Here is a 12,674-nt window from a genome sequence, read left to right on the forward strand (position 1 = left end):
CATGAGCAATGAAAACCGTTACTCTACTGTCGAAATCTGTGGTTTTATTATTAGTATATAAGTCATGTTCATTTTATGAATGAAGAGGTGGCGAAGGTACATGAGGTGGTAAAATTGCATCGAACTGGTGACAACAGTAATGATGGTTGAAGCTTTAGTCAGTTTGCGAATAACAAGTTTACACATGGTCCCGTGAGGAATAACTATCATCAAAATCCACATAATAATGATCTTTACTGATTGGGATCTTAAAATTTATTTACTTTCATATGTATGACTGCATTAGCACAAACAGTTTTAATGTTGAAAATGGTACTGGAGATGAAGGTGAACAAATAGCAATCTTTGAATACACAGGGTAAAAAGCTTGCATCCTCGCATCGTATTTCGGCAACGAAAATTGAAAGTACTTTTGTGAAAAGCATTTTTATGAGTATGGTTTCTTCGTATCAAAAGGAGTACACTATTTTCATTGCAGTTATGACTGTTAATGAAGTGAATTACAGAATAAAACAGCAAATATAATGTAGGTACTTACAGAACTATTAATACTACTACTACTACCACCACGACTACTGTTGATTATAATAAAAAAAAAATTTACTGCAATATAAAGTCTTTAAAATTGTGGCTTTCGCTTTCGTTTTGTTCCTCGTCGCCTTCGAATCATTACTTAGTTCATGTGAAGGACCGTATCCCCTCTGCCTCGTGCTAACGGAAGGTACTCTGCCATTTCAGTTGCCAAAGGCCACAGGGTTCTCAGATCTCGAAGGGTAGAAAAAACACCATGAATTGGATATCACATTTAAACAATTTCACAGACACTTTTGCAGATGATATTGTTACACCATTTTGCTCTGAAGAACATATGCCGTTACTCCTGACATCTCACAGGCTTTTAACAGGGTCTGGCGTATGGCATTCGCACAAAATCCCTCTACTTACAGCTTCAGTCTTCTCTTTGTGGACTAATTTCAAGTCTCTTGTCAGACTGGTCTGTATTTGCTGTAGCTGATGTGCTACAGCGGACTTTTCGTATGTTTAAAACTCTCGCTCGCTTAGAGGCCTCTTCTCTCCTGCATCCTCTGCTCTGTTTTCATAAGTAGTGTCGTCATTCAGATTCCCGCTTGCTCTATCCATTCACACATCATCCAACATTCCTTCTCAACATCTTCAGAAGCATATTCAAAGTTTGAGGGAATCTTTTGTAATGTTTTTAATGCAGATCTTGAGTGTGTACATAAAAGAACAAGCGGAACTAAGTTCATTCTCATCCATCCTAGACAGCATCCCATCAACTGACTTCGTCTAATATTACTTCCCTTGCTTCAATGTTTGAAAATTTAGAAATTGCTGTCTACAGTTTCCTGATTGTAAGGCATCTGTGACCTCAGATCCTCGATGTATCTTTAAGGATTCAGATTCCCGCATGTGCTGAGAGGAAGAGGCGAACTTGAAAGTCAGAAATCTTCTTGATCAACCCCGTTTGCCATTTTCCTTTCCCAAACTCAAATTCTCTACCCTCTTCTTTACTTCCTTTCCTTATTTACTTAAATTTCAAATAGCTTGGCTTCTTGTCTCCTAGAAGAAAATGCTGAACAGTCGTCTTGTTTTGTTTAGCAATGACATTCTTGATTTCTTTGTCATAAACAATTAAAAAATATATTTATTAAAGGCAATATGATATTCACGAAGGCTGATTCGAGCATCAGTGCAAATGATCGTTCATAACGGAATATATTTTATAGGACAATATATTTCTGTACAGTAAATTTTATCATGGCAGCAAATTTTATCATGACAGCAAATGTATTTATTACCAGAATTGATAAATTCGGGCCGAAGATTTGTTGGAACGAGCGCTTTCAAAATCATTGTTAATCAGATTGAATGAACACGTTTGATTTGCTGCATAGCTGATAACCTATTATCATTAGAGAGGATTTTGCCCGATGACATATATCCTATATTTTCGTATTTCAAAATGGTTTCGGTGCGTTTCCTGAAATGCGGGGTGAAAGGAAATAGTGTCCTGATGAAATGAAATCATTTGGAAAACTCTTCAGTGCTTTTAATGCATTTATAGTTGATTGGCGGAATCATTTTGCGTAATCGGGAATGATTTGTTTTTTTTTGCGTAAGTACATCTAGATAAGTGTTATCTATGTAAAAAAAAAAATCGTGATTTGAAATATCTGCGATTTTTTATTTGAGCAATTCGTTATTTGATTTTTTTATTTTATCCTCAATCATGATTCTGCGAAGTTTTAGATTGTATCACTGGACTCAGTGACTGAAATTTGACCTGATTCATTTATGTTAATATGCGGAATATTTCAGCTCCAATTTGACCCATAAATTCATACAGCGCGTTGCGTTTTTATTTAAGGTTTAATAGTCATGATTTTGATTTCATGGTATAAAAGTTCTAACTCGAACTCTAGCAAAAATCGACTTTATTTCTCAGTAAAGTGATGATTAATGATATTGTTAATATTTTCATAGTATAGTGTTAACAACCTGTTTATTGGTGGTTGTCAAATTTTGGTTATTAACTCCATCGCACAGTCTTTTCAAAATTCTGTATATATTATTTTCCTAGATAAATTTATGAATAAAAAAAATTTATATTTCCTAAGCTCTAAAATCTCAAGAACTTTACATACATGTATTCATAGTTTTAGTCAGGATAGATAGATAGAGTATGCTAGAAAGATACATTGACATTGCTCTTTCTCACTATATCCTAGGCATTGTCATGAATGTGTTTTAGGTTAACCCTGCGTTGTATTTAGCACATTTTGCAAACCAAACTCTCTCTCTCTCTCTCTCTCTCTCTCTCTCTCTCTCTCTCTCTCTCTCTCTCTCTCTCTTTATTTATTACATTTTGCAAACCAAACTCTCTCTCTCTCTCTCTCTCTCTCTCTCTGATTATTCTCTCTCTCTCTCTAATTATTTCATTTTGGAAACCAAACTCTCTCTCTCTCTCTCTCTCTCTCTCTCTCTCTCTCTCTCTCTCTCTCTCTCTCTCTCTCTCTCTCTCTCTCTCTCCACCGATGTTCATCGAAAATGTAAATATCAGTGTGTCGATATATAAAAATATAATCGCATTGAGTCTGTGCCTTAATTCGCAATTTTTGTTGAGTAATTGACGTGGCCTGTGATTGAAGGAATTAATGGAACGTCAGTTCAAAATAGACAATTTCGTCTCTTTAATCACCTGTTGCCTTCATCATTTCCACCATTGAAATATGTCACCTTGGTCACTGTTATATTGCACTTGCCTTTGCAGTGTTTTCGAGCGGTGTTCAACTTGGCTGGATTCAAGGGATTCGCAGTTCACAGCCGATAACTGCAAACTTTTATACAACAATATATAGGCCATATGTTCCTTCTCTGTAATTAACTATGACGTTTGGGCGGCTGGTGATTCAAACTGCCAACCTTTATGTCATGGCCACAAAAAGTAAACTCCAGCCCATCTTTTTTTCTGTTAAATCCGATATTTCTTCTTTGTATGCAATTCTAAATACTATGTTATGGTGGTTTCTTGTCAGAACTCGTGATTGATGGTGACATGAGAGACTTTTTCAATTTTGTTCGAATGCACTGTCGTTACATGATTCCTCGGTATCATTTATAAGGAGTATATATATATTTATATATAGGCTATATCTCTGTGTTGACAAATTTCCAGCTGTTGTAGTGTGTGAATGACCCAGTGTTTTCAAGTCTCATAGCAAAAGTGCGTATCCGATGTATCCATGTTGCTGAAGCCGCATCAGTGCACGAAATATATAAAATAAGTTCTTCTGTTCCATTGAAAAATGCATAATCATTTGGCTTTCATTGATCGTATATAATTTGTGCGTTAAATGCCAGGTTCCAACGGTTTTTCATCCATTTTCGCTCTTGTCATTATTCAAGCGCAAGAGATCACTTGAATGTGTCAGAATACGAGTATATGAATTTTTTTTGCTACGTAAAGATGCATATATGAATTTTATCCATATCCGCCTTATATATAGAAGTGCATTATATTATATATATGTTTTTTATATGACAACAATACCAACCGCGATTGACTTATACGATAAATTAATATACAGCAGTTGACTTATTACGAGGGACGTTAATCAACAATTGATATTACGAGGGACGTTAATCAGACAGCAGTTGACTTGTTACGAGGACGTTAAGTGCAGTGGGATGAGGTTAATCAGTCTCGTTGTTTTTTCACGTTAATGACAACAGTTAATACCAACCACAGATTGACTTATTACGAGGAAATTAATCACCACAGCAGTTGACTTGTTACGAGGGACGTTAATCACCACAGCAGTTGACTTGTTACGAGGGACGTTAATCACCACAGCAGTTGACTTGTTACGAGGGACGTTAATCACCACAGCAGTTGACTGGGACGTTAATCACCACAGCAGTTGACTTGTTACGAGGGACGTTAATCACCACAGCAGTTGACTGGGACGTTAATCACCACAGAAGTTGACTTGTTACGAGGGACGTTAATCACCACAGCAGTTGACTTGGGACGTTAATCACCGCAGCAGTTGAATTATTACGAGAGACGTTAGTCACCACAGCAGTTGACTTATTACGAGGGACGTTAATCACCACAGCAGTTGACTTATTACGAGGGACGTTAATCACCACAGCAGTTGACTTATTACGAGGGACGTTAATCACCACAGCAGTTGACTTATTACGAGGGACATAAATGACTACTTACGTCAACAATTGGAAAGTGGGTAATAGACCCAAACTGCTTGGTCTCTCCTGAAAATCGAACCCTAATTCAATATTTTAACTTAATTTTTCGGTCTTCGCGATTTTTTAAACAAAGCTGAAAGGAAACTAATCCCTTGAAAATATACCGGAAAAGTGTCACCGATTTTTACTTTTATCCTGCGCGAAAAATTATTTTCTTTTTCCTTTTTTTCATGTCAGTTGGTTTAAAATTTACGCGAGATCATGTCAGACCACAGTTGTCCTGTGACCTTTTATGTATTCCCATTTTTATTTCTTTTATTTCCTCTTTTGCCAGAATTTGAAGCCTTAATTTTGGCTTCAAGGTCTTTCCTCTTCAGATTTTCTGTTTGGTAGGATTTTTATGTAATTCCAACACAGAATTTTTGTGAGCGTTAACACACACACACTCTCTCTCTCTCTCTCTCTCTCTCTCTCTCTCTCTCTCTCTCTCTCTCTCTCTCTCTCTCTCTCTCTATATATATATATATATAATTATAAAGGGAGGGAGAGAGAGAGAGATATATATATATATATATGTATATATAATTATAAATATAGATATATATATATATATATATATATATATATATATATATATATATATATATATATATATATATATATATATATATATATATATATATAATTTAATATCTAATTCACTATAGCATGGTAATAACTTACACCTGAAGGGAATTATAACTGATAAGCGATCCTGCCCGCAGCGAGGATTCGAACTTGTGTATTTGGTTTAGAAGCAGTGATAAATGGTCGACTGGCTATGATTAAGCAGGCCGTTTGTAATTTTTTTTTTTATACCAAGGCTCAGGTGCGAATTCTTCCCTAGGCAGAAGTACTTACCAGGTATTATTCCTTTTGGGTGGATTTTATTAATTAGGTATAGTGAATTCGATATCAGGTGACACACAAACACTATATATATATATATATATATATATATATATATATATATATATATATATATATATATATATATATATATATATATATATATATTAATTATGTGTATATATATGTGCATATATTTGTGTGTGTGTATGTGTGAGTATACGTATAATATTACAGTGATTTTACGAAATTTTCAGTAAGAACATGTAATGACTGTTTCACTCAGGGCTTCATATAAACCATGGAATTACTAGAGATTTCATGAAATCCCTATTTTGAAGACCCAGGGATTTCACATATTCACTTTCATGTAGTTTTTACAGGAATAATTTGTATTTATATTCATCACATTCATTTATTCAGGCATCTAGGGCAAACTGAAAATTAATTAAAACTTATTAAAACAACTTTGTTTGTTAATGCAATGCCGTCAAATTAACTAAAATATAACTTAATTAAAACAGGATTAAAATCACAGCATGAAAACGTTAGTCATTCAACTCATTCATTTGGTCGCACAAGTACAATTACCATGGAAACGTGAATTGAATTTCTGCTTGGCTTTGAAGTAGTGTCACCAGTTTGTCTGGCACCGCTTGGGTCCAATATAATTGCATTTTTTTAAACCTTGTCCGCCTGAAGCTGACTGGACGCCGACAGCTGAGCGTAACGACACCGTTTATTCCAAGATAACCTCTTATTCTGGCAGAAGTTGCTGAGGAAACAAATCGAATTGATTTCTCTAGTGTTATCTGCTTAAAATCCCAGCATTAAAAGCAATCTTTTATTAGTCCTTATCCAGATATCTTGCATTAATAAAACCAAGAATATTACGTGATGTCCCTCATACCATTATTCACAGCTGGAAATGGCATGGTAGCATTATTTCCTAGTTCACCAGCGTTCCGATTAAGACAACCTTGGTTGACCATTCCTCTGCTTACAGCTCTTATCCATTACCATATGCTATCTACAACATCACTTTATCTTAACAATGTTGGGGGACAATTGAGTCTTCGACAAAATTTCCATTTCACATCCAAGAATCAGTTGCAATTTCACCCTGATTAACTGCACTGCTGGGACACATTCCAAGGAAGTGTTCTTGACTTCATTAGATGAAACGTCAGTCATAACAACAGACTAATTGACAACACTTGATTAATTAGGTGTTGCATCGGTCTGTCTCTGGTGATCCATTCTCAGTGGCACCCAAGTAATCATTTTCACTCTAATCTGGAGATGATTTCTTGTGGCAAGGATGAACAAATTAAAGCCAACATGAGCCTCAGAGCTATATATAGCAGAGTTTGGGAAACATTTTACTCCTGAGTAATGAGCATAATTCTTTGAATCTTCACAAATGTTATGCCATCCAGTGCTGAGTATTGTCTACCAGCCACGCCATTAGCATGTCAATCAGGTTATCGTTAGTGTGTTCCTCAGAGCCTTGCCTCCAAGGATGACATGGTTTGCAATGAACAATGGAGAGGGTTGGCGAAACATCTTTCAACTCAGTGGTCTCATTTGATGCAGACTTCGAGCCATTGTCACTTTGAAGTATGGTTGCGGCACCAAAAAGGAGGAGAATTCCCAAGAGCTATATTGCAATTTCCGTCGCTCATTTACTTGTCAGAGACTAGCTTACACAGTGGTCTTGATATGCCATGATCCTTTTGAAGTTTCAGTGGGCCATCACCTGCATATCATCTAAGTTAACTTGGCCTCTCAAAGTTGGTTGGCTAAACAGGTGGACATCATCCCTGCTTTACTTGTGGACACCAGGAGCTGCAGATTTAATGTTGTTTAAAATGTTGTATTACTGTGTCTGAGAAATAAGATGGTTTTCTAATTAACTTCGTACCATTTGAACAGCTCCTGAGTAAATATTTCTTCTTCACTGGTAAAAGACATTGTCAGAGAGCAGGCTAACACTGGACCAAGTTTTCCCATTTCTCTCACCACCGCAGCAAGCAGCTTAAATTCTAATTCATTAACCATAAATGCTTCACTGTTCCATTTGTCGGTATCAGTCAGTTATGTAAAAATAGTAATAACAATTCAGGGATTTAACGAAATTTCTAGTAATTCCAGGGGTTATGTTAAGCCCAAACATATATATAAATAACTAAAAAAATTTTCACTTTTGTGAGGTGATTGCAGCTCTTCGTTGGGCGAGTCGGTAGAGTTGTGGACTAGCATTCGCTAGGCCCGAGTTCGAGTCTCGGCCGGCTAATGAAGAGTTAGAAGAATTTATTTCTGGTGATAGAAATTCATTTCACGCTATAATGTGGTTCGGATTCCACAATAAGCTGTAGGTCCGGTTATATATAAAATAAGTCTAGGCCAAAGAGCTGTTAATCAGCTCAGTGGTTTAAAACTAAGGTATTTAACTTGAGGTGATTGTGAATGTGCATTTCATATTATGTCAATGAGAACAGAACTGAACTTGGGTCTTTTGATGGGTGGTGGTATATGCCAAAGGTATGTGCATGAATGGAATAAGCAAAAGACAGTGGGTCCATAAATCTCACACATAAAAAGCAGAATTTACGGAAATCTTGGGTCTTTCTCACCTCTTGTCTAGAGATTTCTGTTAAGAGCTGAACATCTTACTTGAAAGAATTTCCGTCATTCTAATTAATTTTTTGCCTTATCAGGATTTTGATTAGTTTTATATTCCGAGCACAATCTGAAGGAACAAATTGAGAAAATGATTGTTTTGGTCACGGGGAGTCTCTCGATGAAAATTACCATTTTTGTAAAAGTGGGAAAACAGAGTACATAAACGTTTTTAGTGGAAAACTTTCCAAAACATTTCAGAAAAACGAAAATATACTGATGACACTGGTGCATTTCGGTTCTTCTTTAACGTCTGCTGTAAATTCGACCGGTAAGTCCAAGCATGAGCTGCAGTTAGCTCTTACCCAGCTTCTAAATACCTGGATCAGTGAAAAAACAGATTCTCCATTTATTTGCCATTCCAAATAACAAAGTTTTAGTAGAAAAGAATCGCCAGAAGTATGGAACATGAACTGAAGCGTTCATTGCAAACTGAATATTCATGATTTATTCCAGTTGTAGCCCGAAACCCAACCTCTTCAGGGCATATTTGTGTGTACAAACATCACCTCGAAAAAATAAAATAGTGAAAATTTCTGGAATAAATAACAGTAGCCAGGCGTGTTTACACATATAACTGTCATGTTTGATAAAGCCACAGCGTGCTAGCATACAAGGCAAGTAAACGTACTCTGCCATAAATTTTATACCCGTCGCCAAGAGCGAAATTAAATATTCGCATTGGCGTGAGATCTTCAGAAAAGTGTATGTGTCGGTGTGTTTGTGTTTGCATGTGTGTTTTAGTCCGATGCAACTTCGCATATGCACAGACACAGATTAAAACAAGCGAAGAGGCGCATTTTCACCCAAGGAAACCTTACATCACCGTTTAAACTTAGTTAAACTTGAATTCATATATTGAGTTTTGCCAATCGCCCTTTTGCAGATGACACCCAGGAAATGGCGTCGCCATAATTCACTTTTCTAACGGTTCATTCAATCGCGTGTGCAATAACGCGCACGAAGCCCTTTGATGCCGATTGCAAGAGCCTCTTCACCTCTCCTGCTTTCGAATTCAGCTGCCATGGGCCTTTGGTCTGGGCTCTCAACGTTTATACTGATTGAAGGAGAACTTTTGTTGGTGTGAATATTCCTCTTTGAAATTCTGACTGGGTTTTTTTCCACAGAATGAATTCTATGGAAAAATGTTACCGGTGGAAACAGCAAGTTGTGGATTCTGGTCTGATATTAAATTTTCCTGTGTGTGTATATATGTATATATATATATATATATATATATAATATATATATATATATATATATATATATATATATATATATATATATATATATATATAATCATATGAACTGAATTCATCGTGTGAGACCATTAATTATTTTAATTCGATCCAGCCCTTAATTATTAAAAAAAAAAATTGACGGAAGATCAATTTTCAGGTCTGATTATTTTCCATTTACTATCAGGGAGAGAACTTATGTATGTACTGTATGTATATATGTATATATATATATATATATATATATATATATATATAGTAAATATATACATATATATACAGTAAATATGTATGTATATGAATATAATATACCATATATATATATATATATATATATATATATATATATATATATATATATATGTACATATATTATCTATATATTATATACATATAGTTCCTCATTGGACGGGTGGGTATCGTTCTCAGCTATCACTCTGCTGGTCCCGCGTTCGATTCTCCGACCGGCCAATGAAGAATTAGAGGAATTTATTTCCGGTGATAGAAATTCATTTCTCGGTATAATGTGGTTCGGATTCCACAATCAGCTGTAGGTCCCGTTGCTTGGTAACCAATTGGTTCTTAGTCGCGTAAAATAAATCTAATCCTTCGGGCCAGCCCTAGAGAGCTGCGAATCAGCTCAGTAGTCTGGTTAAACTAAGGTATACTGAACTTTTTTTTTATATACATATATATATATATATATACATTCATATATACATATATATATATATATATATATATATATATATATATATATATATATATATATATATATATATATATATATATATATATATATATAACTGTCGCATTTGTTTATTAGTCCAGAACGTCAATATGAATCCTTACCTTGCTGTAGGGAACAAAGTGGTCCCACCCACCGCCCGTCGATGCACTTTATCTTACAGACTCTCTTTTCGTCGAACGGACCCACTACGCCCATGAACATCACCTCCTGAAGACAAAAGAGAAATGGTCTTCGTTAGTGTTGAATTGACTGTGATCTGTGTTCCTGAATATATATATATATATATATATATATATATATATATATATATATATATATATATATATATATTATATATATATATATATATATATAGAATTATATAATATATATATATATAATGTATATATATGGAAGTATATATGTATATATGCATACATTCATACATACATACGTGTGTACATATACATATATATTATCTAAAATAGCAGATTTTCATAAGCAAACATTAAAATTTGGTCCAGACCGGTTTCGTCAGTTAAGCCATTTTTCTTTGGACAACTCTTAAGACTATATTCTCCGTTTCATTTTCATTTCCGCATTTCGCATTTAAAAATCACGATTTCCTGTTAGTGGAACATGTATTCGTTTATATATATATGTATATATGTGTATATATATATATATATATATATATATATATATATATATATATATATATATATATATATATATATATATATATATATATATATATATATATATGTATGTATATATATACAATGGATAAAAAGCCACAGTAATGTAAATGAGAGACTATTTTTCCAAAATACAAAAGAGGATTAAAAGACAGGGGGAGCTTTCGACCGTTTGCACAACGGTCCTCTTCAGCCAACTGAATGAAAATACTTTTTTTTCTGAATATACGGTCATTTTTTTTTTTTTTTTTTTTTATTTTTGAGTCCAGGAAACCATGAGGCGATCTTTCGGCCTGAATATAGCGGTATGTTTAGGGCTATATCTTTGAGCCAACCTTTGCGATCTTATATATATATATATATATATATATATATATATATATATATATATATATATATATATATATATATACATCTGTATTAACATAACTTTAGAAAGGTGCAAATTTGGAGCTAAGCAATATTAGGAACTATAATGAAACTATGTCATATGAAAGCAACTGGACGCAGCCACTGTGTTATTCATGATGACTTGACGGTTTCCTTTTCACTATAAATGAGGACATAAATTTTGGTGATGAGATATTCTTGGACATGAATTACACAAGCCAAATCAAATACCAGCATATGAATTTTAATATTTCAGAATTTATAATTGTTTTAACTCACACATTCCACCATCTTGTGAAGATCAGGAAGTATTCATTCTTCTCTCTCATTAATGTCCACTTTCTTTCATGACTCCTGGCATTCCACAGTCAGCCCCCATTTTAGATTTGATGTTTATATCATATTCCCAGATCTGAATTGGGCTTGTGCATCTCCTCAGTCATTTCAGTAATTCACATAATTATTTCAAGATTGCATTAGAGTACAGAAACTATTCTTGGATATTATGGGCACATAATATTCAAGAGTTAATTTCTGTACTATAGTGCATTCGTGAAATAATGATGTGAATTGCTAGAAATAGCTGGGAGTTATCTAAAAGCTCTTTTCAAATCAGGAAATCTAGAATAATAAAATCAAGTGGATCTAGAATAATATAATCCGGGTGGGGGCGGGGTAGGCAGGGGATCGGGAGGGATAGGGGAGACATGACACATCCACCCTCCTCCTGCAAACCTGTTTGTCCGGCCCGGGTGGGTCAGGGCAGGTAGGGGATCGGGAAGGTAGGGGAGACATGACACATTCACCTCCTCCTGAAAACCTGCTTGTCCGCCTTGGGTGCGGGCGGGTCGGGAGGGTAGGGGAGACATGATGGGCAGTGCCGGGTCCCAGCGCAGCGTAGCACGGGCACCATCAATCTGGTATGATATGAACAGCAAATCTAAACTGGACGTCGTTTGTGGAAAGCCAGGAATCATGAAAGATAAGTCATTAAAGAGAGAGAAACATGAATTCTTTTTGGCCTTCACAGATATACAGTTGCGAGAATAGAAAGATAAATAGTAGAATTTTTTTTTTTTATAATATATGCGTAAAAAAAGGAGTCTCTACTCTTTGTGTGCTTCGAGCTCACTGTTACTCAAAGGATCCTTTAACATTTTGCCTTCGGGACATGTTCTTGACACATTTGTCAACAGTGTACCATCTCAGAAGACCCGGTTCATCTGGAGAGACAATTCATATATGTTTTTTATCATCAAAAATATATTTACCTTGTAAAGAAATTTACCTTTAAAAGAAATTTACCTTAAAGTATGT

At 35.0% G+C, this 12,674-nt stretch overlaps 1 protein-coding gene across 4 annotated transcripts in view; it reads right to left on the minus strand.

Moving 5' to 3' along the window:
• The window catches only part of hig (hikaru genki), a 106,706-nt gene that overhangs the window by 22,566 nt on the left and 71,466 nt on the right, over positions 1-12,674 (minus strand). For 3 of the 4 annotated variants that reach the window (XM_067103714.1, XM_067103712.1, XM_067103713.1), the window contains one exon: positions 10,392-10,497. The exons of the other annotated variant lie outside the window; for it this stretch is intronic. In XM_067103714.1, coding sequence (XP_066959815.1) covers positions 10,392-10,497 — 106 coding nt within the window. The remainder of the gene's footprint in view (positions 1-10,391; positions 10,498-12,674) is intronic. 4 annotated transcript variants of the gene reach the window in all.

Source organism: Macrobrachium rosenbergii, chromosome 5 (assembly GCF_040412425.1).
Source record: "Macrobrachium rosenbergii isolate ZJJX-2024 chromosome 5, ASM4041242v1, whole genome shotgun sequence".
NCBI classification, from domain to species: domain Eukaryota; kingdom Metazoa; phylum Arthropoda; class Malacostraca; order Decapoda; family Palaemonidae; genus Macrobrachium; species Macrobrachium rosenbergii.